Raw genomic sequence first — 26,527 nt, 5'->3', positions numbered from 1 at the left:
GGGCCATATGTAAATGCCAATAAGATAAACTTGGAAGCTAGAATTCTTTTTATTGAATAAGGTTACAACTTTTCTCATAAACTTCATTCAATCTCACTTTAAAGCATTTCTAGTTAAGATAATTTGTGACAATTTCAAATTATCCAACAACTCATCTTTTAGAGCCAACCAATCATTTTATACAAATGTGAGTCTCACATGCACTTGTACTAATCAACTTTGTTAAAATTATGTCCCCTCAACTTGAGCACCTTCAAACCTTGCTTAATTCCCCATCCAATTGCAAAAATAATCTAAATGGAAAATTAGCCGCATTTGCAAATTATAAAAGGGTTCACATGGCAGACATACAACTCATTCCTTAGAAGCATTATAGAAATTAGGAATAAGGATAGGTATCACCCACATAAGACCAAATTCCTTTGACACCACCAATGCACTCCCGTGACCACCCCAAAATAGCCCATAGTAATGCCAATCTGCCAACTCTTCCGTTCACGGGCCCTATCCTTAGTGCACATTTGTGGGCCATGGTGCTAAATCTTATGCACATTTTATTAACCCAAAAATCTTCCACTTATCAAGTTTTCGTACCAAAAATAGTTCTCTCATAATCCGACTTTAGGGTCACAAACGGTATCTAAGCAAATCACATTGTGCTATGCCAACTGACTATATACTGTTTCATAGAAAAATACTTTAGGACACCAAACAACTAATAAAATGTGAGCTTCATCTATGCACCATATGTGTAGGATCTGTCTTCTATTAGTGTGTAGTGTTTGACACCATCACACCCCTTAGCACCTTTTCTATTAAATAATATGACATAATGTAGCTGGTTAGACATTATTTTAGACATAAAAAATTAGATAGGTGATTCAAATCCAAAACAAGTACTCACCCCCAAAATGCCCAAATCAATGCACAATCGAGTCCACTAAATGATATGGCATAATGTAGTTAGTTAAATATTATTTTGGACACAATGGACGTTTGGTTCACATATTCAGAATAATTCTCAATTTACGTGTGTTTTTTATGAGAAAAAATACTGTAACGAGTCACGAACCATGATTCGAACCGTATCACAAATCTCGTTACCAAACACAAGCTTAAACAGAAGATTCGAGTCCAAAACAAGTACCCACCTCCACAATGCCCAAACCACCCCTGCACAATCCTACGTGTACAAGGGCACCCTAAACTCTGCAGTCTGCACACAATCCACCAAACCCACATGTCGTTTCCTCTATATAAGCCCAACCATTCTCTTACATTTCTCCAACCAAGACTAGTCCTAGTATAGAGAGAGAGAGAGAGAGAGAGAGAGAGAGAGAGAGAGAGAGAGAGAGAGAGAGATAACATATAAACATCAAACATCAAATTAACATGGCAACACACATGAGCAAGAATCTTGTCATCATTCAGGCAATATTATTCCTCTCGGCATTAGCAATACTAAGTGGAGTAGGAGCCAATGGGGAGATGACGTACACGTACTCGTTTTGTCGCATGACGAAAGAGGGGTTCGGGTCGTGCCAGCCGTCGGTTGACAGGTCGAACCCTCTGCCGCCGTCGAAAGCGTGTTGCGCCGCCATCTCCAAGTCAGACTTTCAGTGCCTCTGCTACTTCAAAGACTCACCGCTCTTGAAGATCTACCAAGTCGACCCTCAACTCGCCGTGGATCTCCCTCGTCAATGCAACCTCGACGGACCCTCTTTCCGTTGCGAATAACTTCATCAAAATTTATATGTTTGTCATACGTCGTTTTTTGTTTTTGTTTTTTAATGCATGGCTGTTACTGGTTTTGTTCTTTTGTTGTTTGTTTTCCGGGTCTGTGTTTGAGATCGTTTGGTTTCACTGAGTAGTACTTTTCTTCAGTTTCGGGATCTTCTATATATGCCCGTGCTCTTCTACGGTATTGTATTGGCCTAAAAACTGTTTCACTCAACTATGTTTAGTATTTGATGATTTTCAATTCACGTGTTTTTAATTCATTCCAAACTAGAGGGATATAAAAACCATACATTCAACGCTAATAGCTCATGGCATCGGAATAAAAAAACTTTTTACTAGCAAAATAATAAAATAACATTTTACTAGCAAAATAATAATAATAATAATAATAATAATAATAATAATAACGATAATAATAATAAAGTAAAAGCATAATAACAAAAACTTATAATGTGTTTGTGTTTTATTGTAATATTGTTGCGTTCTTTATGAGAATGTTACCATTTTTTTTTACCAAAAAAAAAAAATGGTAAAACCTTTTTCTTTAACGTGTTTGTAAAACTTTGACTAAACTAAACTAATATAGTAATACTATGACCTTCAAAAGTAAACAAACTAATACATTAACTAAACACAACCCACAATTTGAATTTCGAAAGTGAAAATGATTGGGTTTTCGAAATGATTTTAGATGTGAAAATGTGTTATTATGGATCGAGTACAAACAGATGAAAATTTTTGTAGAATGCTAAGAAATATATTAAGTTATAGAAAGGTCTATGGTAGGGAGTGTTCTGTTCCCCCTACCAATAGGGTGTCTAATAAGATCCGTTCATGATAAAATGGGCTCATGTACCAAAATATAAAAGCAACAACACCCAAAATCCCTCTCTCTATACATTTCGATCAACCACACCTTAACTAGTAGGATAAAAATATATCCTTTTATCATGTTGTTTAATTTTGACTCAAATTCAAAACTGGAACTTGTTCAACAAGTAAACTGGATAACTTGCAAGGTAAGCAGTTAAATCCTAGAGGGATTCTCCTTAGGCGCACAACACTATGTGGTCCCACCAAATGTGTGTTCTAAAATTACATATTAAATAATCACCTTATTAAATATCTAATTATTTCTCAATTAATTATTTAAGTGATTGAATTAGAACTCTATAATTCAAAATTTCCTGTTAGTTGTCTTATAGAAATTACAAGGATGACGCGGGGACTCATGAACCTTTAATATCAAGCTCCAACAAAATTAATAATTAATCAAACTCTTTAATTAATTCCACTAATTCTGAAGTTACTCCACTATAAACTTAGAATTGTACTTTTGATATTATAGACATTTATTTACATATGTGAAAAGTCCATTTGATATAGCCACTACATATAGATCAATCCTCCATAATAATTCATAATTAGAGTTAGGTAAAATCCGTTAACCTCTTTAATTACATCTTTATCTTTGAGTAACATTGATTTTCTAATGAATATTATATTCATGATACAAATTCATGAACCAAGCTCATTACATATTCAAGTACGAATCAACCATGAAGAGAATTATTTATTTACTTCTTTAATTAAGAAGGAATGGATTCTATCTCGTAATATTAATATTTTTGGCTACCTAAGTTCATCATGTTTTCAAGATACAAGGAATAGGATTTAGTAGTCTCAAAATTCGTACTGAGTAGCAAAAGACATGACTCCATAAATAGAAGTCTGCTAATAACTCAAGATTAAGATCATTTTATATATGACCATCGGTAAATTATCATAAAGTCATATTGTGTTTTATTCCAGACCAACATAATCTCATTATGTAAAAAAAATTCATTCAATATCTCTCTATATCAATGATATGGATAAGCTCGTTCCATTCTTAATGAGAACGACATGTATTAATAATGTTTTAATTAAAGATTTTGAACTTTAATTAAATTCATTATGGACTCATTTCGATTATTATACTTAAACATTATCTTTTAGTATATAACACTTATATATAATATTTAATGTCACATAAATAATCATGAAATTTTCAATAATCATAAAGTATATAATATTATATGCACATAAAATAATGAAAGTTTTATTTGATTAAGTCAATAATATATCTTTATTACATCTCATATTTTAAGGACATAATTTTCAATAAAAATATCATTCTAATGTCTTGTAGTTTAATATATTTTTTCTTCAGGTTACTAAACTAATGTTCTGAAAATCTCATTGAGGTACCATGTTCTTCTAAAAAAAATATCATCTAAGTACTTAACGCCCTTTTTAAGACACAAAATGATGGAACTGCTCTTTTAACTCTTTTTACTAAAACTTGGATTTTTTTTTATTGTGATGAGAGATATATTATAAAAAAAGTGGGATATATAATGAATATCAGAGTACTTTAATGGGATTTTCTAAACATTAGCATAACAACTATTACATTTTTAAAATATCATGCTACATTAATTAAAAGGTAATGATATTTAAAATATTTAAAGGGATAAAGATGAAAGTAGTATATTTTTTAAATGCTTTTAAATATTTTAATTGACTTAACATGATATTATTGGAGGAAAACTGTAAATAGAAAAAATTATTTAGAGAAAATTATAGATTTGATCTCTTTTAAGTACCTGACTTACTAAAAGTACTTATTTTAAAACAAAAAACTCAACCCCTTAACTAATTTTAATTTAAAAGCTAGAAATATATAAGTTAATATTAAAAGGTTGAATTAAAAAAGGCTCCAAGGCGTATTTTTAAAAATTTATCTAGAATTTAAGTTGCGCTAGAACTAATTTTTTTACGGCCCATCTTCTTCTTGGGCTTAAAAGGGTGACTACAATGGGCAAGAAAACCAAAGGCCCAAGTACTCTACATTGTTAAAAGTCTCAAAGTTACGAGAAACTAGGGTTTTGCCGGTTGTCATTTCTCCACTTACCAAACCACTATATAAATACAGCGCATACGCCAACACTGACCAACTCATGTAAGCAAATAAGTCCCACCGGTCGAAGAGCCGGCGGCGTAAGAGATTTTTTTTTTTTTTTTTTTTTTTTTTTTTTTTTTTTCTTTTTTTCATTCTTTCTTGTCCAAGCAAAGCTCCTCATCTACAATTGCAAATTACGCAAAACTCTCAATACCACATGTTTGCGTTTTTTTGTTCCGTTCTCTTTTCTTTTTTCGTTTCAATGATTCGTTTCAGGTTTGTATTCTTTTAATAATCAGTTTGTATAAAAGTGCCTCCATAATCCCAGATCTAAGCTGAAGATTGGTGCTTATCTGATTCATGGGAGGCCAATATCAACTATGTCTCGGAAGTTTCGCTGATAAATGCCTATTTTCTTCCTGTTTTAGGCGTTTACTAGTAACTTTTCCGTACAATATTTCTTATTACGTCATTGAGAAATCTCACTCCAGATTTTTTCCCCTTTTTTATTTTCATTTTTTTTATTTTCAGGATATTATTTAAATTTATGCTCGTGGATGTTATAAATGCATAGGGTTTATATACTAATGCCAAGTAAATATTGAACGGATTAGCAAAAAAAGTGAATATTGAACTATTTGTTTTGCATATAATATATTGAACCATTTGAAGGTTTGGGTCAGTATTTTGGCAATAAATCTTTTTTTTTTTTTCCCGAAAATGAATCTAGTTTTACACATGTAGAGGGGTTTATTTATCACTAATTGAAAGGAAAGTGATTCGCAACTTCAATGCCGGCATATCTTCGAATAATTCGTTGGTTTTATTGGATTTTCATACTAACATTTTTATTTTTTTTATTTTTTGTAATTGTGATAATTTCCATGCTGGAATTAAAATAGACAATCAGTTCTTACATAACACTGATAAACCTTTTTTTAACGAAAAAAAGAAACAAGATTGAGAAAATTTGTCAAACAATAAGCTAAATAATTTAGCTTAGGAGGAACACATCTTAAATGAAAATAATGGTCCACAATGTCAATATTGATTGTACTAATCCAATAAGGCAACTAATGCCTTTAATGGAGGGATTTTTTAGTGTCGACGGTATAAAGTTCTTGAACGCTTCTAATACCTCGAATTTCATTTAGAATTGAATTGATCAAGCACTAAAAAAGTAAAAGAGTGACTAAACATTTTATCAAATAATGGAACATTATGCATATATATTGTGCTAGGCAGTGGTTTGGCTGAGTGGGGGCGGCCTTCCCACGGCCTAAGATTTAATGTTACCCAAATTAACTTTTTTCCGGGAGAATGGGGAAATAGCATAAATAGACAGGGTAATTAAAATTTATAGCAGATATTAACTTTAAATTTAGTAAGGCCTCGTTCGTTTCGCTGATTCGAGTTTAGAATTCGAGTTTTGCTACAGTAAAAAGCTCTCACAAACAATCACATCTAACTTTTTTGCTACAGTAAAAAGCTCTCACATACAATCACATCTCAACTCAAATTCTAAACTCGAATCATAAAACACTCTCTGATTCTCTCGCTCTTTCTCTCTCCTTCCCTTTCTCTGATCTCTCTTGCACGGCCTCCCTCTTTCTCTCTCCTCTCTCTCACTCACCCTCTCTCTCGCTCACTCTCTTTCTGTCTTCATTCTCTCGCTTACCCTCTCTTTCTCCTTAGTCTCTCTCTCATCCTCTATCACCAGCCTCCTTCCCTGATGGATTTCGAGACGATGAGTCGCACGGAGCAATGGCGATCCAATCTTGCCATTGACGATGACGCGAGCAGATCAGCGTCGTTGGTGTGCCGCCATCATCGCTGAAGAAGCTGATTAGAGACGTCGGTTCTGTGCGCGTGTGAATTTTAGTATTTGAATGGGGAATGTTGATAAATGCAAAATTTACCAACAAACAAATTATGTAGGATCAATCAAATCTAATTAATTTTGACGGATAACTGATTTTAATTGGAGTAGATGTGAATTCTTCAAAACTGATTTGAATTGGATCAAATGTTAATTTTATTTTTAAAATACTCAATTCACACCGATTCAATCTTTATATATTATATAAAAAATAAAAAAAATTTATAATTACATTATCGATCTAACATTTAAATTTTATTTTTTTTCTGTACACTTTCACACCAAATCGTAACGTCATAATGAAAACCTAAAAGAAAAAAAACTCTAAAGCTCATAGTCAATTCTTCTAAATTTATTACTCTGAACTATTTATATTGATTTCACGTTCGTAATACTTTTTTGTTTTTGGATTTATGGATATTAATTATTGTTTTTTTTTTTTTTTTTCATTTTACTTATATAAAAAAATCTAACAAATAAATTGAATACACGGAAGTAAAAATTAAAAACTGTACAAATTGCTCAAGCCCAAAACTGATTGGTCCAATCCAATTTAAACTAACCTCAATCGGATTGGATTGAATTGGATAATACATTTTGCATTGGATGGAATTTTTAAAATCAACCTTTGATTGGATTGGGTGTTATATAGCTAAAATAGGTTAGATTGGATTGGATGAACACTCTTAAGATTATGTTCAATTAAGTAAATGGAGGATTTACGTCGCAAATAATAGATTTATTTGTTAAACAGATACTTTCATGTTGTAAAAACTAAATTATTTTATGGTAAATTGACAATTTACACGGTAAATCCATTATTTAGCTTGTACATGCTTCATTTACTAACATAAAATTTTATTCAATTTGATAAATGGAGGACTTACGTAGTAAATGATAGATTTACCAATCAAACAGAGGTTTTGATGTTGTAAACAACAAGTTACTTTTTAGTAAATTATCGGTTTACATGATAAAATCGTTATTTTACGAAATATAGAAATTGAGTTTGTATAATAAATGAAGAATTTACAAGATAAATGCAACACTTACCACATTCACTCTCTCTACTCTTTCTCTCATTCTCTCTCTCATCACCATTGACAAACTCTCATCATCACTAAAACTCTTCTAAGGGGTAGTATTGAAACACCATATATTAAAATTTTAAAAATGCTATAAATTTTTATAGTATACCCTTAGTTTTATCTAAAAACAATTTTTATTCTTGAGTTTTTTAAAATTCAAAAAGTATCCTTGTGTTTTTAAAATCACACAAAAAGTATCCCTTAAGTTAACTTTTCTAGTTTAATTTTTTTAAAATGGCCAAATTACCCTTAGATATCCCATATATTGTCCAAATTTGTATTCAGTTATACCAGCTTCCAAACACACCTTTTAGTTTTTTTTCTTTATTTTTTTAAGAGACCCTCTTAGATTCAGGCATTCATCAATGTGGAGGAAATTTACAACACCAATTTGAACAAATTTTTTTAACCAACTTGCTAGAATTGCCCAGTGTTACTAACATGACAAAAAAAAAAAAACATCTTTTTTTAAAGATTTTATTTTCTTCTTAAAATAAAAAAAGAAAAAAAAATCTAGAAGGAATGTTTGGAAGCTGGTATAGCCCAACACATATTTGGACAATGTATGAGATTTTCAAAGACAATTTGGTCATTTAAAAAAATTAAACCTGATTAGTTAAAAGAATGAATACTTCTAGTCTGGTTTAGAAAACACATATGATACTTTTTGAATTTTAAAAAATCAAAGAATAAAAGTTGTATTTAAATAAAATTTAGGGGATACTATTTGAATTTTCTCAATTTTTATTCATTTGCTATTTATTTAAATAACTAAAACTATTAAGCTATTTACTACTTTAAGTTTAGGAAATCTGCTATTTTACTACAAATTAACTTTTTTCCCTTATTTCGTCCATTTGAATCTTTTTTATTTATTTATGACATTTATATGAAATGTTTAAAAATATTTCAATTATACCTAGTTTAACTTTTGAATATCTCATATTTCAAATTCAAATGGTTAAAATTCAATAATCAATGATACTATGAATTAAGTTCACAATTTGTGGATTGTAGAAATTAAACTTAATTTGATTTATTTGGAATAAAAGTATAAACATATCAAAATAAATAAATAATTATACTAGTATTTTAGTTTCAAACTTTGATTTCACCCATGCCCTCACTAAAAAAGTTCGCAAATAGGATTTATGAAGTTTTCTCAATCCTGTAGAGAGAATGTGCCACTTCCTTTCCTGGAGGTGGTGCTTCACAAAATACACTAATTAATCAGTTTAAAAACGCGAATTACATATAACATGATATTTATTCAATGTAATACTGAGTTGGAAGGTGTGAGAGTAGTTTAAAATAATTAAATTTACTGATTTCACACTCTTTTAGTGTTGGGACGTTATGTAAATATTATGTTATGCTTCCCATTTTTTTATATTAGAGGGATAATCCTATCGGAAGGACCAAATATATATATATAAAAGTTTGTTTCCTTGTTGATGAATTACAATCTTACAATTTAGTTTATTGGTGGAGATAGACTTGGATTTGATTGAGATATAATAAATAAGATTTCATGAACTATTTTAAACTCATATTTTTAGGTTGGGTGTTTTAGATTAATAATAGATTGAGATCTGAAGGTTTTGAATTAGTTTGCGTGCCGACCTAATCCGCAAAACATAATTCACAAACGACGAAGTTCCTTAGTTTAAAGTACTTCCAATTTTTTGACCGATCATTTTTCAATTTTTGAAAAGTGAAAAAATAAGACAATTAAAAAATCAAAATTCACCCAATTTATTTTTAGCACTTAGGCCCCCCGTTCATTTCACATATTCGAGTTTAGAATTTAAATTTTTCTACAGTAAAAAAAAGGGAGAAAGAGAGAAATAAGCCAAGACTTGAGATGAATTAAAATTAATAGGCCAATAGTTTACATAAGTTAATAAATATGCAAAATTACTGTTTTTGTCAATAACTTGTCTGGTTATAAACCATAACTTGGTAAGTTATTGTTCATAATTCACGATTTTTGTCCATAACTTGTCTGGCTATGAACCATAACTTGACAAGTTTATCCATAACTTATCTGGTTATGAACCATAACTTGATAAGTTATGGCCTATTAATTTCTATAACTAAAAATTGACCTATATACTTTCTTAAACTTTTCATATTGGCCTATTTTTTTATAATTTCCGTAAAAAAAAATCTTATATAAAGTCACATGGTTCGAATTAACAAACTAAATGGGCCCTTAAAACACAAATATCACATCACATATGACATGTTTGTTGTAAACATGCAGCCCTACATGGGGACAACATGCAACACAACGTAGGGGAATACAAATTTTCAAATTAATTTCTGGAAATTATTTGAATAAGTATGGAACAAGATGAACCTTAGGATGTGTTCACTTCACCAATCAAAGTTTTACAATTTGAGTTGAGTTATGGTTTAGAGTTAAATAATTTAAGCTCCAGTTCCTAATTAATTTAGTTAACTCAGAATTTAAGTAAATATAATTACCAATTTTAGTTTATTGTAATAAAAAATTAAATTATGTAGACATTTTAGAAAGCTTTTAATATCAATTCCAAGCTTGCCTGCCAACATAACTAATTCATATAAATTAACCCTCCACAAAATATGCAAAATTAGAGCAACGTAAATTTCCGTTAAATCTGTGTAAGTATTTCTTTCTCTTTGAGCACTATCGGTTCTCTAATAGATAATATAGTTGTGATCTAATTATAAATATAAATGGGTTTTGTTTGATATCTGTTACGCATCGTCTAATTATTTCTATTTTATTTATTGCAATGATTTAGGATTAAATCATTCCATTCCTAATAATAGAAATAGACAACAATATAATCTTATCAAAACAAAATGCCTGACTTTATTTATTGATTAATGTAAACTATAATTTAAAGTACATCCTATAGTTATATCCTTTTCGTACGTTGATGATCTGGTATAGTTACTGAGCCTTATGTTGTTTGCTAAGGGCATGTTTGTTTAATCATATTAAAGTACCGTATTGTATAATATAATAATACAATATTTAGTGTGATAATTGTATTGTATAAACTAATATCGATGCTAAATTAATACAATTTTTATTATATTATTGAATACAACTCCTTTTTAATGTATTGTATTGTATCATTTTATAGCGGATTTATGATTCATGTCGGGGTTGGACACACAATTAGTGATCGGGGTCGAACGAACATGGAGTTATACCCGAGCTTATAATTGTTTAAAAATTGAAGGGCACACTGCAATTTTATATTTTTTAAAAATTACATTTTGGCACCTCAATTTTTATAAAATTATATGTTGATCCCAAAAATTTTATAAAATTACATTTTTGAGTCTAAAACTTTTGAAAAATTATATTTTGACCTTAGAACTTTTGAAAAATTATATTTTTGATCCTAAAATTATTAAAAAATTACATTTTGATCCTAAAATTTTAAAACTTTATATTTTGACCCCTTATATAATATGTCATGACACCAAATACCGTATTGTATTATGAAAATACAATACAATACAATAAATCTTATACAATATAATACAAACTACTAAACATGCCTCAATGTATAATAGTGTACAATTTAAGGGAATTTCTCCCGTACGCCTTTCTTTTTTGACCCTACCTGTAGGCTACTTTTTTAGTTGCCATTGGATTAAGTGTCGTCTAGTTGAGAATAATATTTTTATTGCAATATTAAATGCACTCACTCGATCTTATCTCAATTGATGGGCCTACCGGTAGGGCCGAAAAGAAGGGTGTATGGAAGAAATTCCCTAAAATAAAAAAGAGTAAAAAAGAAGAATCTTCTCTAATAAGTCAACGTATCAAAAAGTCAAATTTTTTTGATCTGTATAAAATCACTAATAAAAAAGAAAAGTAAAAAAGAAGGGATCTTCGTAAGCCAACATATAAAAAAGTTTAAGTTTTTTTTATCTGTTTGATTGTATAAAATCACCTAAAATTTAAAAACTATTCAATAATAAAAAAAACTTGACTTACAAGTAAATTTTGAAAAAAAAAAAAAACATAAGGCAAGGAGTGCTGACGTCAGCCTAAATAATCAAATACAATGAGAAACGCATATAATACTTAACGAAACCAACCAACGAAACTTCTTTATTAGAAAAACGCACTCTCTCTTAGATATTGGTAATAAGATTAATGAGTGGCATAGTAGTAATCATAAGCTTACTCGTGTAACTAGTTTCTTAAACAGACAAAATCTATAACCACTTAAAAAACACACCCAAAAGAAAAAGAGGTTGACTTCATTCCAGCCAACCATAGAAAAAGAAAAAGAAAAAAATACAAAAGTTCGCTTAGATATAGCTATCTTATTATAATAGATATTTCCACAATCCTAGCCATATTGTATATATTTTAAACTCGTAAACATATAGCATATAACCAACTGATGATGATGACCAACCCTCACAGAGCAAAAATGGGAGAAGTGCTTCGAAACTGATCGGCCTTAACGTTCAACTCCACATTAATTTTATTCTCTTCTTCATGATCACCACCACTTAAAACCTGATCCTCCTCGAGAAATTCTCCAACAATCTTCAAGCACGGCGTCAGCACAACCTCATTCCACGCCGCCGCCTTGTCCTCCGCCGCCCGCCGCCTCTTGAACACCGCAGTCGGGTCGATGCGGTGCAGCTCCCATCCGAGCTCGTCCCGGAGCCGGCGAATCTTCTCCACCTGGCGCCGGACGAGCATCTGAGTCTTCAGCTTCGTCTCTTCAATGGCAGGCCTAAGAAAAACCTCCTTGTCAAGATTATTACCGTCTTTCAATTGTTGCTTCTCCGACAAGAAATACTCATCCATCTCCGGAACCCCAATGGCGCGGCGGATCCCCCGCGAGTAGTCCAGTCCGGGTTCGAAATACTCGCGGATTTCTTCCACGAGGCCGGTCTCCACCATCTGGTCAACCCGCTCATTGACGTAGTCGAAAAGGACCAAGAGCTCGACGTCGAGCCAGATGAAGCAAAGGCTGTACTTGGCGCGGAAATCGGTGTCTACGAGCGCCGCGAGGTAGGAGTTGGAGCCGCCGACAACGATCGGGGTCCGACCCCTCCCGGTGATAATTGAGATGGATTTGTTGGCGTGGCAGCAAAAGTCCTCAGCGGTGAATTGGGCGTCGGGGTTGGAGATAAACCCTAGGAGGTGGTGCGGGACGCCGCCGCGCTCGGACTCGTGAAGCTTGTTGGTGACAATGTCGAGGCCTTTGTAGCACTGGATCTTGTCGGAGTTGATGATCTCCGCCGGGAATCGGGTGGCGATGTCGACGGAGAGCTTCGACTTGCCGGTGCCGGTGGCCCCCATGATGAAGATCACTTTCGGCTTCTTGGACATCGTCATGGAGGGCTTCATTTTGGTGACAGTGCGATTGAGGTTGCGAACTAATTTACATCAAACCAAAGAACAAGAAGAAAAAAAATTAAAAAGTGAATAATGACAATAAATAAATGATACATAGGATAATTAGTATCAAAGATAGGAAAAACATAATAATAACAAACAAATAGCAGAGTATGTAAAATAATACATTAAATTACAAAAACAATAGGTAAGAAAATGAAAGAATATTTGAGAGATGTTGATAGGTAGATATTTGTTGAGTTTTTCCAAATTAATATCATAAGAATTGCAATTTATGGAGAGTATTGATTGCAGATTGGTTGTTTAGTTAAAAAAAAATAAAATAAAAGGTACATTATGCATTTTGAATGATGATATTCCACACAGTTGAGTTTCAATAGCAAGAAGAAGGAAAACAAATGAAAAAGGGTTTTCCAGATCATCATCACATATTACGCAAGTTTATATATACATACATACATACATATATATATATATATATAATACACGCACAAATGTACTGGCACGTGAGGAATTAAAAAAAATTGTTTATTTTCTCTTCCCCTTTGTCATGTTTCTTTTGATCGTTTTTATGGTGGAGTTTTTGTGAGTTTTGATCTATTTCAAATGATGATTTATTCAAGCGCATGACACATTGCAAACAAAATAAGTATCAAGGCCAAGAAGTATATTACAAAAAAGAAAAAGCGAAGATGTAAGAAACAGTATAAAAAAACTGAAAAACATAAACAAAAAACCGAGAATAAGACACACGCACACACACACAAATATATATATATATATATATATATATATAATACTTTTAAGAGATTTTAACAGCAAACAATAGAATAATCCGAGGAAGCATGCAAACAAAAATCATAGATGCAATCTAATGCATATCAAATTCAAGAATACTAGTCATATGATCAGAAATGTAGAGTTCAAATGTGTAGTACCTCAGAAAATATGATCTCGGCAAGAAATTTTTTGTTTTTTGCCTTTTGGTACACGGAGAGGGCTCTAGGGTTCAGCTAGTAGCAAAATTGTGTTTCAGACACTGGAATACACACACATATATATAACCACTCTTGCCCCCCGGGCGGGTATGTTGTCTAAAACATTTAAGTTGAAGAAAAAAGATGAGAAAATATAATCTTTCCTATTTCCTTTTTTATTATATAGAAAGTCAACTAATACATATGAAAAATGCATATCTGATTTGTTTCCTAATGTAACAAAAATTTTGCCACTTATGCATTTTCTCTGATATTGGGGTCCTCTATAGGGAGAAGGTAATTTAATGCTTAGTAGACCGTAATTGTATTTAAGGTTAATTACATTTTCATCCAAATTACATAAGGCAAGACTGTTACACAGGATTAAACAGGGAGATTATGCTAACGGTAGCTTCTAATTGTGTTTCATATTAATTAATGGAGTTAACAATATGAGAAATTAATTGAAAATAATTAATTCACAGATTATACTTGTGAAACATTTTCTCCATTTCACGCATCCTACCCTAATTATTGATTAGGAATTCCATGAAATATCTGAAAGCTGATATTTCTTATCTGCTGGGTTTCGATTTCACTTATTTCCATCTCTGATTTTTTTATTCAGTACTCTTTAAAGGCCCTTTTTTGGGTGCTACTATTGTCTCGGATTGACACCAAACGTGAGATTAGTAAATTGTACATATTGGATTTTCTGTTTTTAAAGAAAAGAAGTGGGCGTTTGGTTCATGGATTCAGAATTATGATTCAAAATCATTTTCAATTTACATGTATTTTTTGTGAGAGAAAATATAATAGTGAGTCACGAACCATAATCCAAACTATAACACGAATCTTTGCTCCAAACGCAACAATTGTTTCATAAGATTGAAATTTATTATCAAATAGAAAAAAAGAAATTCAGTTGAACTTACCATATATATTCACCATAAAAGGTCAAAAAGGAAATAGACCATAATTTCTATTTTGATTTCTTTTATTCGTCGTCTAGCTATTTTATTCATTAGAGATTTGTTTCCTTCTATATGATAGAGTTCTCCCACCCTAACCTTTTTTTTCCTCCCTTTGAGGGGACCTTAAAAATAAACAATATACTTAAGCACTTTTTTCTAGGAGTATTTTGATATATATTACATAAAGAGAGAAAAAAATCACTTTAGCATCCTATGTTTTTTATAGTATAAAATGGTAACTTCACATTTTAAAAAATGTCATCCTGCTATCTTGAAATCATTTTTTTGGGCATGATATGTCTTTTCTATTACTTTTCTCTTTTTTATTCAAGTGGTTTGAAATTAAAAAAAAAACTAAAAAACATAAGTAAATATTATCATGTGTCCAAATATCAATGAATGATAATTTTGGTATTTTTTCTTTTTCCCCTAACTTAGACCAATTAAATAAAAAAGGAAAAAATAACGTAAATAAACCAGTTGACTAATTATACCTAGATTAGCATACTTATCTCCTATGATATCACATTAATCGCCATTCCTTTAGAAGGCTTTCCTTTGAATCATACGCAATTTTTCTAGAAAAAAGAAAAAAATCTTGACCAAATTTCATGATCATCACTGTTGACGGTGAAATTTTGTCAACAGGATTGCGCTGGGTCATCCCTTGGTATCCCGTAGGGTTACCGGCCTGATATTGGTGTATATTTGAAATTATGCTTATGGAGTGTTTGAGTAAACTTTGTGATGAAATAAATACGAAAGTATTGCTTGAATGGAAGTAGAGACACGAAGTTTATAGTGGTTCACTCTGTTAATTAAGAGCTACATCCACTGTGTTCTTGTATATATTTTCTCTGTTCTCCTTACATGTGAAAAGAAAAAGATCCTTCTTGCTCGGGGCTTTGCCCTCCTTTTATAGCCCACGTTTACTTCATGGGCGGTTTTGCTGTGTAGGCCCATCACTCGAGTGCCTACTACCCTGTGGGCTATGACCCATAGATTGCTAATCACCTTTTGGATTGTTCACTCATCCCATTTGTCCCCTATTACGGCTTTGTAGATTCCCTATAATCCTTCCACCGTCCACTGTTGGGCGGTTTAGGGGCTAGTAATTAATGCATGTACTGCAGACATCTTTCGAACCCAGACGCAACATGTTGTCAGATATCCTCCCCAAGGTACGGACTTCGTTCTCTGTTTTGTCTTTGGCATCTAGGCTTTTGCAAGGCGTAGACCCTTATGGCGGATGACCCCTTGTTGGCAAGAATTGCACGCCATCCAAACGGTCGACGGCATAACGGGTCGACCGCATGCAATAGGCTTCATTATTTCAACATGCGAGAAGGAACGAGCTCCAGACATCGAGAGTCACCTGATGCGAGGATGAGAGGACCACGTGGAATGCTATCGCGATTCGACACGTCATCCCACATTTTCCCATACAACAATCACTACTCCAATAAGCAATATTTCTTTACGATAATTCAATCTCGAATAGAGCATTCAATCTCGAATTGAGCTTTATCTCTTGGCTCTTATCGTAACTACGTTAAAAAAATTTGGGTCTGAAAATGGAAAAACTACCCAAGTGGCAATTTCTTTTTTTTTTTCCCTTAAAATTAAGTTCAAATTAATATTTAGGAAAACTTGCGATCTAGGGCCTGCGTGAAGGATGTCAAAGACGAATGGAATATATAACAACAATACCAGCATAAACAACCATTAATCACCATTTAACTAGAAAATACCAAGATGAAAAAATATATATTATTTATACTGCTTTACTAAAAATAAACAATTATCATTCAATTAATAAAGATAAAATAAAAGGCACTAATAACATTTAATTATTTAAAATGACAAAAATAATAAGATCTGTACAAAATCATGACAAATCATATACTTTTCTCAATATTATTAAGGATTCATACTCCCAAAACCCCACAGCGCCAAACCAGTATGAATCCTTATTTTTTTGTTAAATAGTGATTAATGGTTGTTTATATTGGTATTATTGTTATATAATCCTCTCATTTTTAAGATGAATTCTAACAGAATGAAGTGAGTATTTAGGGGTTGAGTGCAAAGTGGTAATGGATGTCAAATTTGGGGCACAAATATGAATAATCCTAAACTAATTTTTATTCTGTTATATGGGAAAATGTGCGCTAACACGTGGGACGGCGAAAACGCTCCACGTGGCTTTATGTTTGCCACGGCAGATAGCGGTCGACGTCTGGACCTTGTTTTCTTCTGAATGATTGAGAAGGCCAATCGTACGGGTCAATCCTCAGATCGCTGACCACTTAAGACCGTTGAGGCCTGTATGACTTGCGCATTGGAAGCTCCACGAGATTCAGCCAAGCGAAGAGCCTAATTCCCCGGTATAGACGTCGAGGGCAGGATACGGGTTGCAAAATGCCTCATTAAAGACCCCTGACACAACAGTTTGCGCCTCATCCAAAAGGTGTCAATGGCGCAGGGATTAATTATGAGTCCCTAAAACCGCCTGTAATGGACGGTTGAGGATTACAGGATCTACAAAGCCGTAATATGGGACAAATTGGATGGGTGAACAGTACAAAAGGTATTGACAGGCTATGATTTGAGCCCACAGGGTAATAGGCCACTCGAGTGGATAAGCCTACAAAGAAGAACTGGCTACGAAGAAATCGTTGGGCTATAAAAAAGGCAGAGCCCCAAAGGATGAGAGGATCTTTTTTTCATGTAATCTTAGAAGAACTATAGAAAAGAAATATATTCAATACACAATGGATGTAGCTCTTGATTAATAGAGTGAACCACTATAAAACTTACGTGTCTTTTGCATTCATTCAAGCATTACTTTCACATTTTTAGAATTGTCATACCACCAAAAACCCTACAGCAACAATACATCAAACATATATAACGTTATCATGCCGGTAACCTAAGAGGGTACCTAGAAGTAATCCGGCATAATTCTGTTGACGAAATTCCACCGTCAACAATTGGCGACTCCGCTGGGGACCGAACCTAGAATCTCTAGTTCACGTGTTCAACCCCTAACAACAAACGACCATGCCTCCAAGAAAGAAAAATGGTGCTTCAAATTCGACCAGTCAAACGGAGGAAAATGCCACGCATCCGACCAACAGTGGGGCAAGGAGGAATCAGCCCGACCAGGGGAATCAACCCCCGGCAAGGGATGAAGCTCCACCCATAGGCGCGCCACAGCTTGACCCAGTATAGATGCAGGCCCGGCTGGACACTCTGACCGACTTGGTTCGACGACTAACGACCGTTGTCGAGTGATTGGAAGGAATAAATTTCATGCCTCCTTTGGAAGATGCCCCGAGACCACCAGGAGCTGCCATGGTTGGGAACTAGCATGCTGGTGATCGCAAGGGTGCCTCGGAAGGGATCAGGGACAGTGAAAACGCTAGGGAAGATAACCTGAGACCCTGACCGTCCAAGTCCCTTGGTAGCCGACAAAGGGCTGCTAGGCGACGAACCCAGGAAAGAAGAGCACTCGCCGGTCTAGAAAACCCTGAGGCGCCACCTCAGAACCTGGGAAAAAATATCCCAGGAGATTCGGGTTCGGTACAAGAAGGCGGAGACCTGAGGGATAAGCTGAATATGAAGAAGGCAGGAGCCTCAAAAGGGGCCAGCTTTGCAATTTCTACGGAAGAGGCTAAAGCCATTATGGAGCGCGTAACAAGCCTAGAAGAAAAATTCACTGGTGACGTCGCCGGTTTAAAGAAAGATGTCAAAAGCTAGGTGAGCCACCTAAAAACTTAGGACAGGTGGCGGAAGTGGTCAACGTCGACGTCACCCCCGGCCGAATTCACGACCACCCTTTTACTATGGAGATCATGGCACCGCCTCTAACCGACAAATACAAATCCCTAACGATCCTATTGTACGATGGCAGAGGGGATCCTGACGACCACCTGGAAATGTACACAGGGCATATGCTTTTGCATGGTTAAGCGGAGGAGATAATGTGTCGAGCATTCCGGAACCACTTGACGGACTCTGCCCGAGATGGTACCATACACTTAAACCGGAGTCCATCTCCAACTGGGAGGAGCTGAAGGAAGCTCTCATCAGTTCATTGGGGTAAAGAAGTATATGTTGGGAATGGTGTCCTAGAAGCATGAGATGTGATAGGATATTTATTATTTATTTAATAAAAAAGTTTATTCATCATTTTATGTGTATATAGTTGTGAATATTTTATGAATATCAATGAAAATTCCATGATTATTTATGTGACCCTAAACATTGTATATAAGTGTTATATGTGAGAGAATAATGTTTAAGGATAATAATAAAAAAGAGATGTTAGTAATGAATTTAATTAAAGTTCAAAATCTTTAATTAAAATATTATTAATACATGTCATTCCCATTTAGAATGGAACGGTGTTATCCACACTGTTAATATAGTGAGATATTGAATGAGTGCATTACGCATAATGAGATTATGTGGAACAGGGACACATACACAATATGAATTTCTAATAATTTCTGTTAAGTATAGAAATTCTATATGAGTCTACCTATGGTTATATATAGAATGATCATAATCCTGAATTCTTAACAAACTCCTATTTATGGATTTGTATCTATTGATTTACTCGGTACGGATTCTGAGACCCTGAATCATATTCCTTGTATTTTAGAGACATGATGAAGTAGGTAGCCGGGAATGTTATTATATAAGATGGAATCCATTCATTCTTGAGAAAGAAGTAGATAAATAATTCTCTTGAGTGTTGATTCGGTACGTGGATTAGTAAGAGCGCTCTGGTTCATGAATGTGTTTTATGAATCACTATACATTAGAGAATCAATGGTACTCAAGGATGAAGATATAATTAGAGAGGTTAACGGATTCTACCTAGCTCTAATTATGAATTATTTATGGATGATTGATCTATATGCAGTGACTATATCAAATGGACACTTCACAGTTTAGAAGTAATTTATGTCTATAATTTCGAGAGTGCAATTCCAAGTTTATAGTGGAGTAACTATTGGAATTAATAGAATTAATTAATTAATTATTCATTTTATTGGAGCTCGGGATTATAGGTCTATTAGTCCCCACGTCGTCCTTGTAATTCTACCAGACACAAAGGACAAAATGGGAATTTTAGAATTACGGAATTCTAAAATTAAACACTCGAAAATAATTAATTGAGAATGAATTATTATTTAAATAATGTGATTATTTAAATTTGAATTTGAATTGTGAACATAATTTAAATTTATCATTTTAAACTTATTTGATAAGTTGTTTAATTTAGAATTCAAATTAATTTAAGTTTGACTTAAATCTGAATTTGAATTTGAATCAAAATTGGACTGTATGATAAATGATGATTTTCTCTTCCTTCCATATCTGGTATTGGCGCCTACACAGGGATAAAATCCCCAATGAATGGCCAGCCATAATGGATAAAGGATAAAGGGAGATTTTGTGTAACACCCCTAGGTGGGGGTTACGCAATAAGAATAAAATACGAGGGATAAACAAAAATAAAAATAAAATATAACTCCTGAAATATAAACGACAAGTGCCCATGGGACTTTTAACGAAAAACTCATGATTAAAATCACAACTCGACAAAGAAAATTAAACCAGAAATCCACAGTACAATGTAGCACCAAGTAAAATATTAAAATAATACACCCATCATCAGTCACATCCATGTTGAAAACAACCCAGTCAGAATCTTACATAAAAGAAGAAGACCAATAGAAGGGATAGGTCTCCAACACGGGCACAGTAGGAGGACTATTACTCACCTTTAGTTTTATTTAGTTTTCCAATTAAACCTGCATGGTTAGTAGTTTTGATGTTTTATGTATAATGAGTCAGATGATCAGTATCAGTGAGATAACCCAATCCGTACGCTCGTGACGAAAACCCCCCGAAGGGCGCGGTGATTCAGAGGCACTGATAGCAAGGAGCTCTATCTCGGCGTCCCTACCAAATCAGTTCTCGAATCACGGGCAAGGGTGAACTGTCGTTCTGAGCCCTCACCAAGACGTAACCACTATACAGTAACCTTGGGGATTCTCAACCCCGGAGAGCGTCATCACCTCTCCCCTCTTTTACCTTTTCGGGTTCACACCCAGGGATGGTGAACGACCACACCTACTGTTAGGACACTATCTCCCTATCGTGTCCGGTTTACATTCTCCTAACCATGCTTTTGTGTCAGATTCCAAAGTTATGTCAAAATCTCTTGGCCACGCTGTACATTACAGGACGGGCCCCCTAATGGTTATGTTTCAAGTCATGTCGTATAACAGTAATAAATAAGTTTGATATACAATTTCAATCTTCTCAAATTTAACAAAATAAATTAAATTAAATAAAAGTCCACAAAAGTTAAGTAATAAGACCCCTACCTCAAAACGGATCATCAATCAGAAGTCGAAGAGCTGAGAAACGAAGCTTCGCCGGAATCCGGCCACCGGCGGCGGTACGGCAGCGGAGCTTCCCGGTGAAGAATCCCGCGGCGGACTTGGGTCTTACCCCCCCTAAATCAATAGTTCTGAATTCAATGGCGATGTCAATTTTACCAAATTCAGCCTCTAACAACATGGATCCAGATCCTCAATTACGGTCAAATTTTGAGTCTTGAATCTTTGTTTTTCAGCCACGGATCTTCAAAATTGATTGAGGGCTTTCATTACTCGTGAGATTCTGAGTATTTTGACACCAAGATCACGAGGATCCAACGGCTAGATCACCGGAACCATCCTCCCATTTTTCTCATGGCGGCGGCGGCTCGTTTTCCGGAAAGCCAACGGCGGTGACCACGGTTGGTGGCCCAGAACGACTCGTCGGCTCCCTCTGAAGCTAATGAGCTGGGCGGTGTCGTTCACGGCAACCGGAGGAGGGAGGTATGAGGGCGGCGGCGGTGAGAAATCTGACCACCACAGGCGGTGGCACTCCGGTCAGAATCAAGTCGTGCTGCTGGTACGGTTTTCTTCGTCTCTTCGCTATGAGTCTATTGGGACCAGAATCACCTCAATCGGACACCGGACGGCGAAGATATCACGATCGGAAGTTTGGGTGTTTTTTGAAACTTTGGCCGGCGAGTGTGGCGTCGTCCGGCGGAGTTGGCGGCTGGAAGACACCAATCCGGACTCAGCTCGATGAGATCTTTCCCACGAGCCGGGAGGTGTCAAAAATGGACGCCGGAATCTCACCGGAGGTGGGTCGGCCGTGCGTGGAGAAAAGGAGAGAAAATGAGAGAAAATGAGGAGAGGGAAAATGAGGGTTTTCTGATTGGTGAGGATGAGGAACACGCCCAAGTGGCAATAAATGACAGGTTGGGCATGCTGACTGTCAAAATTTTTATTTTTGACCCCCATATTTCTCTTAAATTCAAATTCTGGCCCATATTTCTAAAATTTTCACACTTAAGTCTTTAAAAATTACAAATTGACCCCAAATAAATTTTGGGTTTTACAACTTCACCCCCCTTGGGAAATTTCGTCCTTGAAATTACAATTACAACTGTATTCAGAATAGATAAGGGTACTTTTTCTGCATTTTTTACTTAAGCTGCCAAGTAGCTTCCTCATCTCCATGATACTGCCATAGAACTTTTACCAAGGGTATTTCACGACGACGCAGAGTCTTAATCTCACGTTCTAAAATTCGAACAGGAAATTCCTCGTAAGTCGTGTCTACCTGGATCGGGACATCTGTCCATGTTATTACCTGAGACGGATCCGATTCGTACTTCCGTAGCATCGACACGTGGAAGTCGTTATGGACATGAGACAATTGGGATGGCAGGTCTAGGCGGTATGCAACTGGTCCAATTCATTCTAGTATCTGAAATGGCCCTGTGTATCTCGGTGCAAGCTTGCCTCGAATACCAAAACGAGAAACACCGCATTTTGGGGTCACTTTTAAGAACACAAAATCTCCAATCTCGAACTCTAACGGTCGTCTCCGGTTATCTGCATAACTTTTTTGTCGACTTTGAGCAGCTTTGAGGCGATCATGAATAAGTTGAACTCTATCTGTTGTTTCCCGTACAAACTGAGGCCCAAGATTAATGTGTTCTTCTTTCTCAGCCTAACATAAAGGAGATCTGCAGGGTCTACCATACAAAGCCTCAAATGGAGCCATTCCAATGCTAGCTTGATAGCTGTTATTGTAGGCAAATTTAGCATTTGGTAGGTACTCACCCCATCTGCCTCTAAAGTGCAAAATACAAGCGCGAAGCATATCTTCAAGAATCTGTATGACCCGCTCTGATTGGCCATCAGTCTGGGGATGAAAAGCGGTGCTAAATCTCAGCTCAGTTCCCAAAGCATTTTGTAATCCTTTCCAAAACTTAGAGGTGAATCGAGCGTCATGATCAGAGACAATAGACATAGGGACACCGTGTAACGTGACTACCCTCTCGATGTACAATCGTCACAGCTTGGGAACCTTATAATCAGCTCTTATAGGAATGAAATGGGCAGTCTTCGTCAAGCGATCCATGACAACCCATACAGCATCATACCCCTCTTGGGTTCTAGGTAATCCCGTGACGAAATCCATTGTCACGTGGTCCCACTTCCAATCAGGAATAGGTAGGGGCTGGCACTCGCCACCAGGTCTCTGATGATCCGCTTTGACCTGTTTACATATTGCACATTTAGCCACAAAATTGGCAACGTCGCGTTTCATTCCGCGCCACCAGTATTGCCTTTTCAAGTCTATGTACATTTTAGTGCTCTCAGGGTGAATGGAAAACTTAGAGCGGTGAGCCTCATACAACACGGCATCTTGGAGATCAGGATCATTCGGAACCACAAGTTTCCCTCTGTGAATGAGGAATCCTTCTGGACTTACCTACCATTCCTCAATCTGTTCTCCACTTTGAAGCTGGTCTCAAACTTCACCAAGTTCTTCATCATGCCATTGCCCTTGCTTTACCAGTTGTATCAAGGTAGGAGTTGCCACAATGTTGAAGACACATGCCTTGTAACTGTCCTCATAGTACTACAAATCAAAACTCCCAACGGTAGCTACCCTATTCCAATCTTCAAATGCCAAACTAGCCAAGACTCCATGGCTCTTCCGGCTCAAAGCATCTGCTACAACATTAGCTTTTCCTGGGTGGTACTGAAGATTGAAATCGTAATCTTCCATATACTCTATCCATCTTCGTTGTCTCAAATTCAAATCTCATTGGGTGAACAGGTACTTGAGGCTTTGATGGTCAGTAAAAAGCTCGAATTTTGCACCGTAGAGATAACACCTCCAAATTTTGAGTGCAAAGATCACTGCAGCTAGTTCTAAGTCGTGGGTAGGGTAATTCACCTCATGGGGTTTCAGCTGTCGTGAAGCATAAGCTACCACTCGACCTTGCTGCATCAACACACATCCCAATCCATTCCTAGAAGCGTCGGTAAACACTGTGTAGGGCTTGTTGCTGCTAGGGACTATGAGAATAGGAGCACTAGTGAGTCGATGTTTCAGCTCCATGAACGCTTCCTCACATTCTACATCCCAAACAAACCTAACATCCTTTCTCGTCAACCTTGTCAAAGGCGATGCAATCCTCGAGAAATTTTCCACAAATCGCCGATAATATCCCGCTAACCCAAGGAAACTACGAATCTCTGACACATTCTTCGGACGCCCCCAGTTCAACACAGCCTCTACCTTGGAGGGATCAACTGATATGCCCTCGTGGGAAACAACATGTCCAGGGAATTTCACTTCAGTCATCTAGAAATCACACTTTTCTTTCTTAGCATATAGATGATGTTCCCTTAAAGTTTGTAAGGCAATTCTCAAATGTTCTGCATGTTCCTCTTAAGTCTTAGAATAAATCAAGATGTCATCGATGAAGACGATGATAAAGCGATCTAAATGCGGACGAAAAACTCTGTTCATGAGGTCCATAAATGCGGCTGGTGCATTGGTCAACCCGAATGGCATGACAAGAAACTCGTAGTGACCATAGCGAGTGCGAAAAGCCGTCTTTGAAACATCCTCATCTCTTACCTTCAACTGATGATATCCTGACCGTAAATCAATCTTGGAGAAATATCGGGACCCACCTAACTGATTAAACAATTCGTCAATGCGGGGTAGTGGATACTTATTTTTGATGGTGACTCGGTTGAGTTGACGGTAATCCACGCAAAGTCTCAATGACCCATCATGCTTCTTTGCGAAAGGGACAGGAGCTCCCCACGGTGATGTACTAGGACGAATAAACCCTTTCTCCATTAATTCTTGCAATTGCTTCCTTAACTCGACATTTTCAGCAGGTGCCATGCGGTATGGAGCAATAGAAATGGGAGAGGTACCGAGGATTAAATCTATGTAAAACTCAATCTCTTTGTCCGGTGGAAGCCCTGGTAGCTCATTTGGAAACACATCTCGAAAATCATCCACCACCGGTATGTACGAAGATTCATTTGCCTCATTTTATTTTAATGATGAAAGTGTTATTTTAGATGTGTGATAAGGACGATAATACGAAATGGCCGGCTGCAATTGAGAATTTTTATGTAGAACTGATATATGAGGAGTCAAAGAAGGGGCTGCAAACATCCATTTTGGATAGAAAAACGTGGATGAAAATTGGTAATAAAATTGCACTTAAGTTTGGTAAGCATTTCACAGCAGACCAACTTAATGTTGGTAGCCCGAATCGAATCCGGGTGTGGAAGCGCGGTGGTGCGGGGAAGAGGCGGATCGTGTATAACAAAAATTTTCATAAAACTTTTGAGATATTTTATAGATTATATTAATTTATGCACGAATAAATTAATCGCATTAATTTACATCAAGAATTCAATCCGGAAAAATACTTGGAAGCTGACTCGGATGATAACTTGAATTCTTTGACCACGAACAGTCCTTGCTCCAATCTTTGTGTTTAGAATACCAAAGTCTTCTACGTCAATTCCTTGATTCCACGAAGACGTGTGTGTGGGCACACGTGAGACAAAAATAGGTTTTTTAAACACTCGAATTTCCACAAACACCAACGCATGCACGATGTAGAATTTTTTGGAGAAAAAATATTTGCTCTCTTTTTTTCTTGAGTAAATTCGGCCACCAATCTAATTAGGGCAGAAAAATTGCTTCAAAAATTGTCTACACAATTTTCTATCATTCTCATATTTAAAGAGTAGAAGTCAGACTTCAAAACAGAATTAAATCCTTATCTCCAATTTTGAATTTCGAACAGAAAATCCCTTCCCCTTATCTCTAATGTGGCCGGCCACCCTTAGGGTTTCCTAACCCTGTGTGTGTGGCGCCAATCCAGATAGGGAAGGAAGAGAAAAATCATCCTTTATCCTGTAGTCCAATTTTGACTCAAATTCAAATTCTAATTTAAGTCAAACTTAAATTAATTTGAATTCTAAATTGAACAACTTATCAAATAAGTTTAAATGGATAAATCTAGATGTGTTCAAATTCAAATTTAAATAATCACATTATTTAAATAATAATAATTAATTCTCAATTAATTATTTTTCGAGTATTTAATTTTAGAATT

The 26,527-nt window shown here is 35.3% G+C and overlaps 2 protein-coding genes and 1 non-coding gene across 3 annotated transcripts; 2 read left to right on the top strand and 1 right to left on the bottom strand.

The window, feature by feature from the left end:
• The first annotated feature begins 1,392 nt into the window (after nucleotides 1–1,392).
• On the top strand, nucleotides 1,393–1,737 carry LOC21409583 (putative lipid-transfer protein DIR1). Its single transcript, XM_010097913.1, has one exon. The coding sequence runs from the start codon at nucleotides 1,393–1,395 to the stop codon at nucleotides 1,735–1,737; it is 345 nt and encodes a 114-aa protein (XP_010096215.1).
• Nucleotides 1,738–5,005: 3,268 nt separating this feature from the next.
• LOC112091575 lies at nucleotides 5,006–5,141 on the top strand. The gene has a single exon (XR_002902198.1). It is a non-coding gene; the product is annotated as a small nucleolar RNA snoR83 (small nucleolar RNA).
• A 6,948-nt stretch (nucleotides 5,142–12,089) lies between these two features.
• Nucleotides 12,090–13,016, bottom strand: LOC21409582 (adenylate isopentenyltransferase 3, chloroplastic). Its single transcript, XM_010097912.2, has one exon. It carries the CDS (start codon nucleotides 13,014–13,016, stop codon nucleotides 12,090–12,092), a length of 927 nt encoding a protein of 308 aa, XP_010096214.2.
• Between the last annotated feature and the right edge of the window lie 13,511 nt (nucleotides 13,017–26,527).

This window comes from Morus notabilis, unplaced genomic scaffold (assembly GCF_000414095.1).
Source record: "Morus notabilis unplaced genomic scaffold, ASM41409v2 Scaffold115, whole genome shotgun sequence".
Taxonomy (NCBI): Eukaryota; Viridiplantae; Streptophyta; class Magnoliopsida; order Rosales; family Moraceae; genus Morus; species Morus notabilis.
The sequence above is the reverse complement of the archived record's forward strand: the minus strand, read 5'-3'. Positions and strand labels throughout refer to the sequence as shown.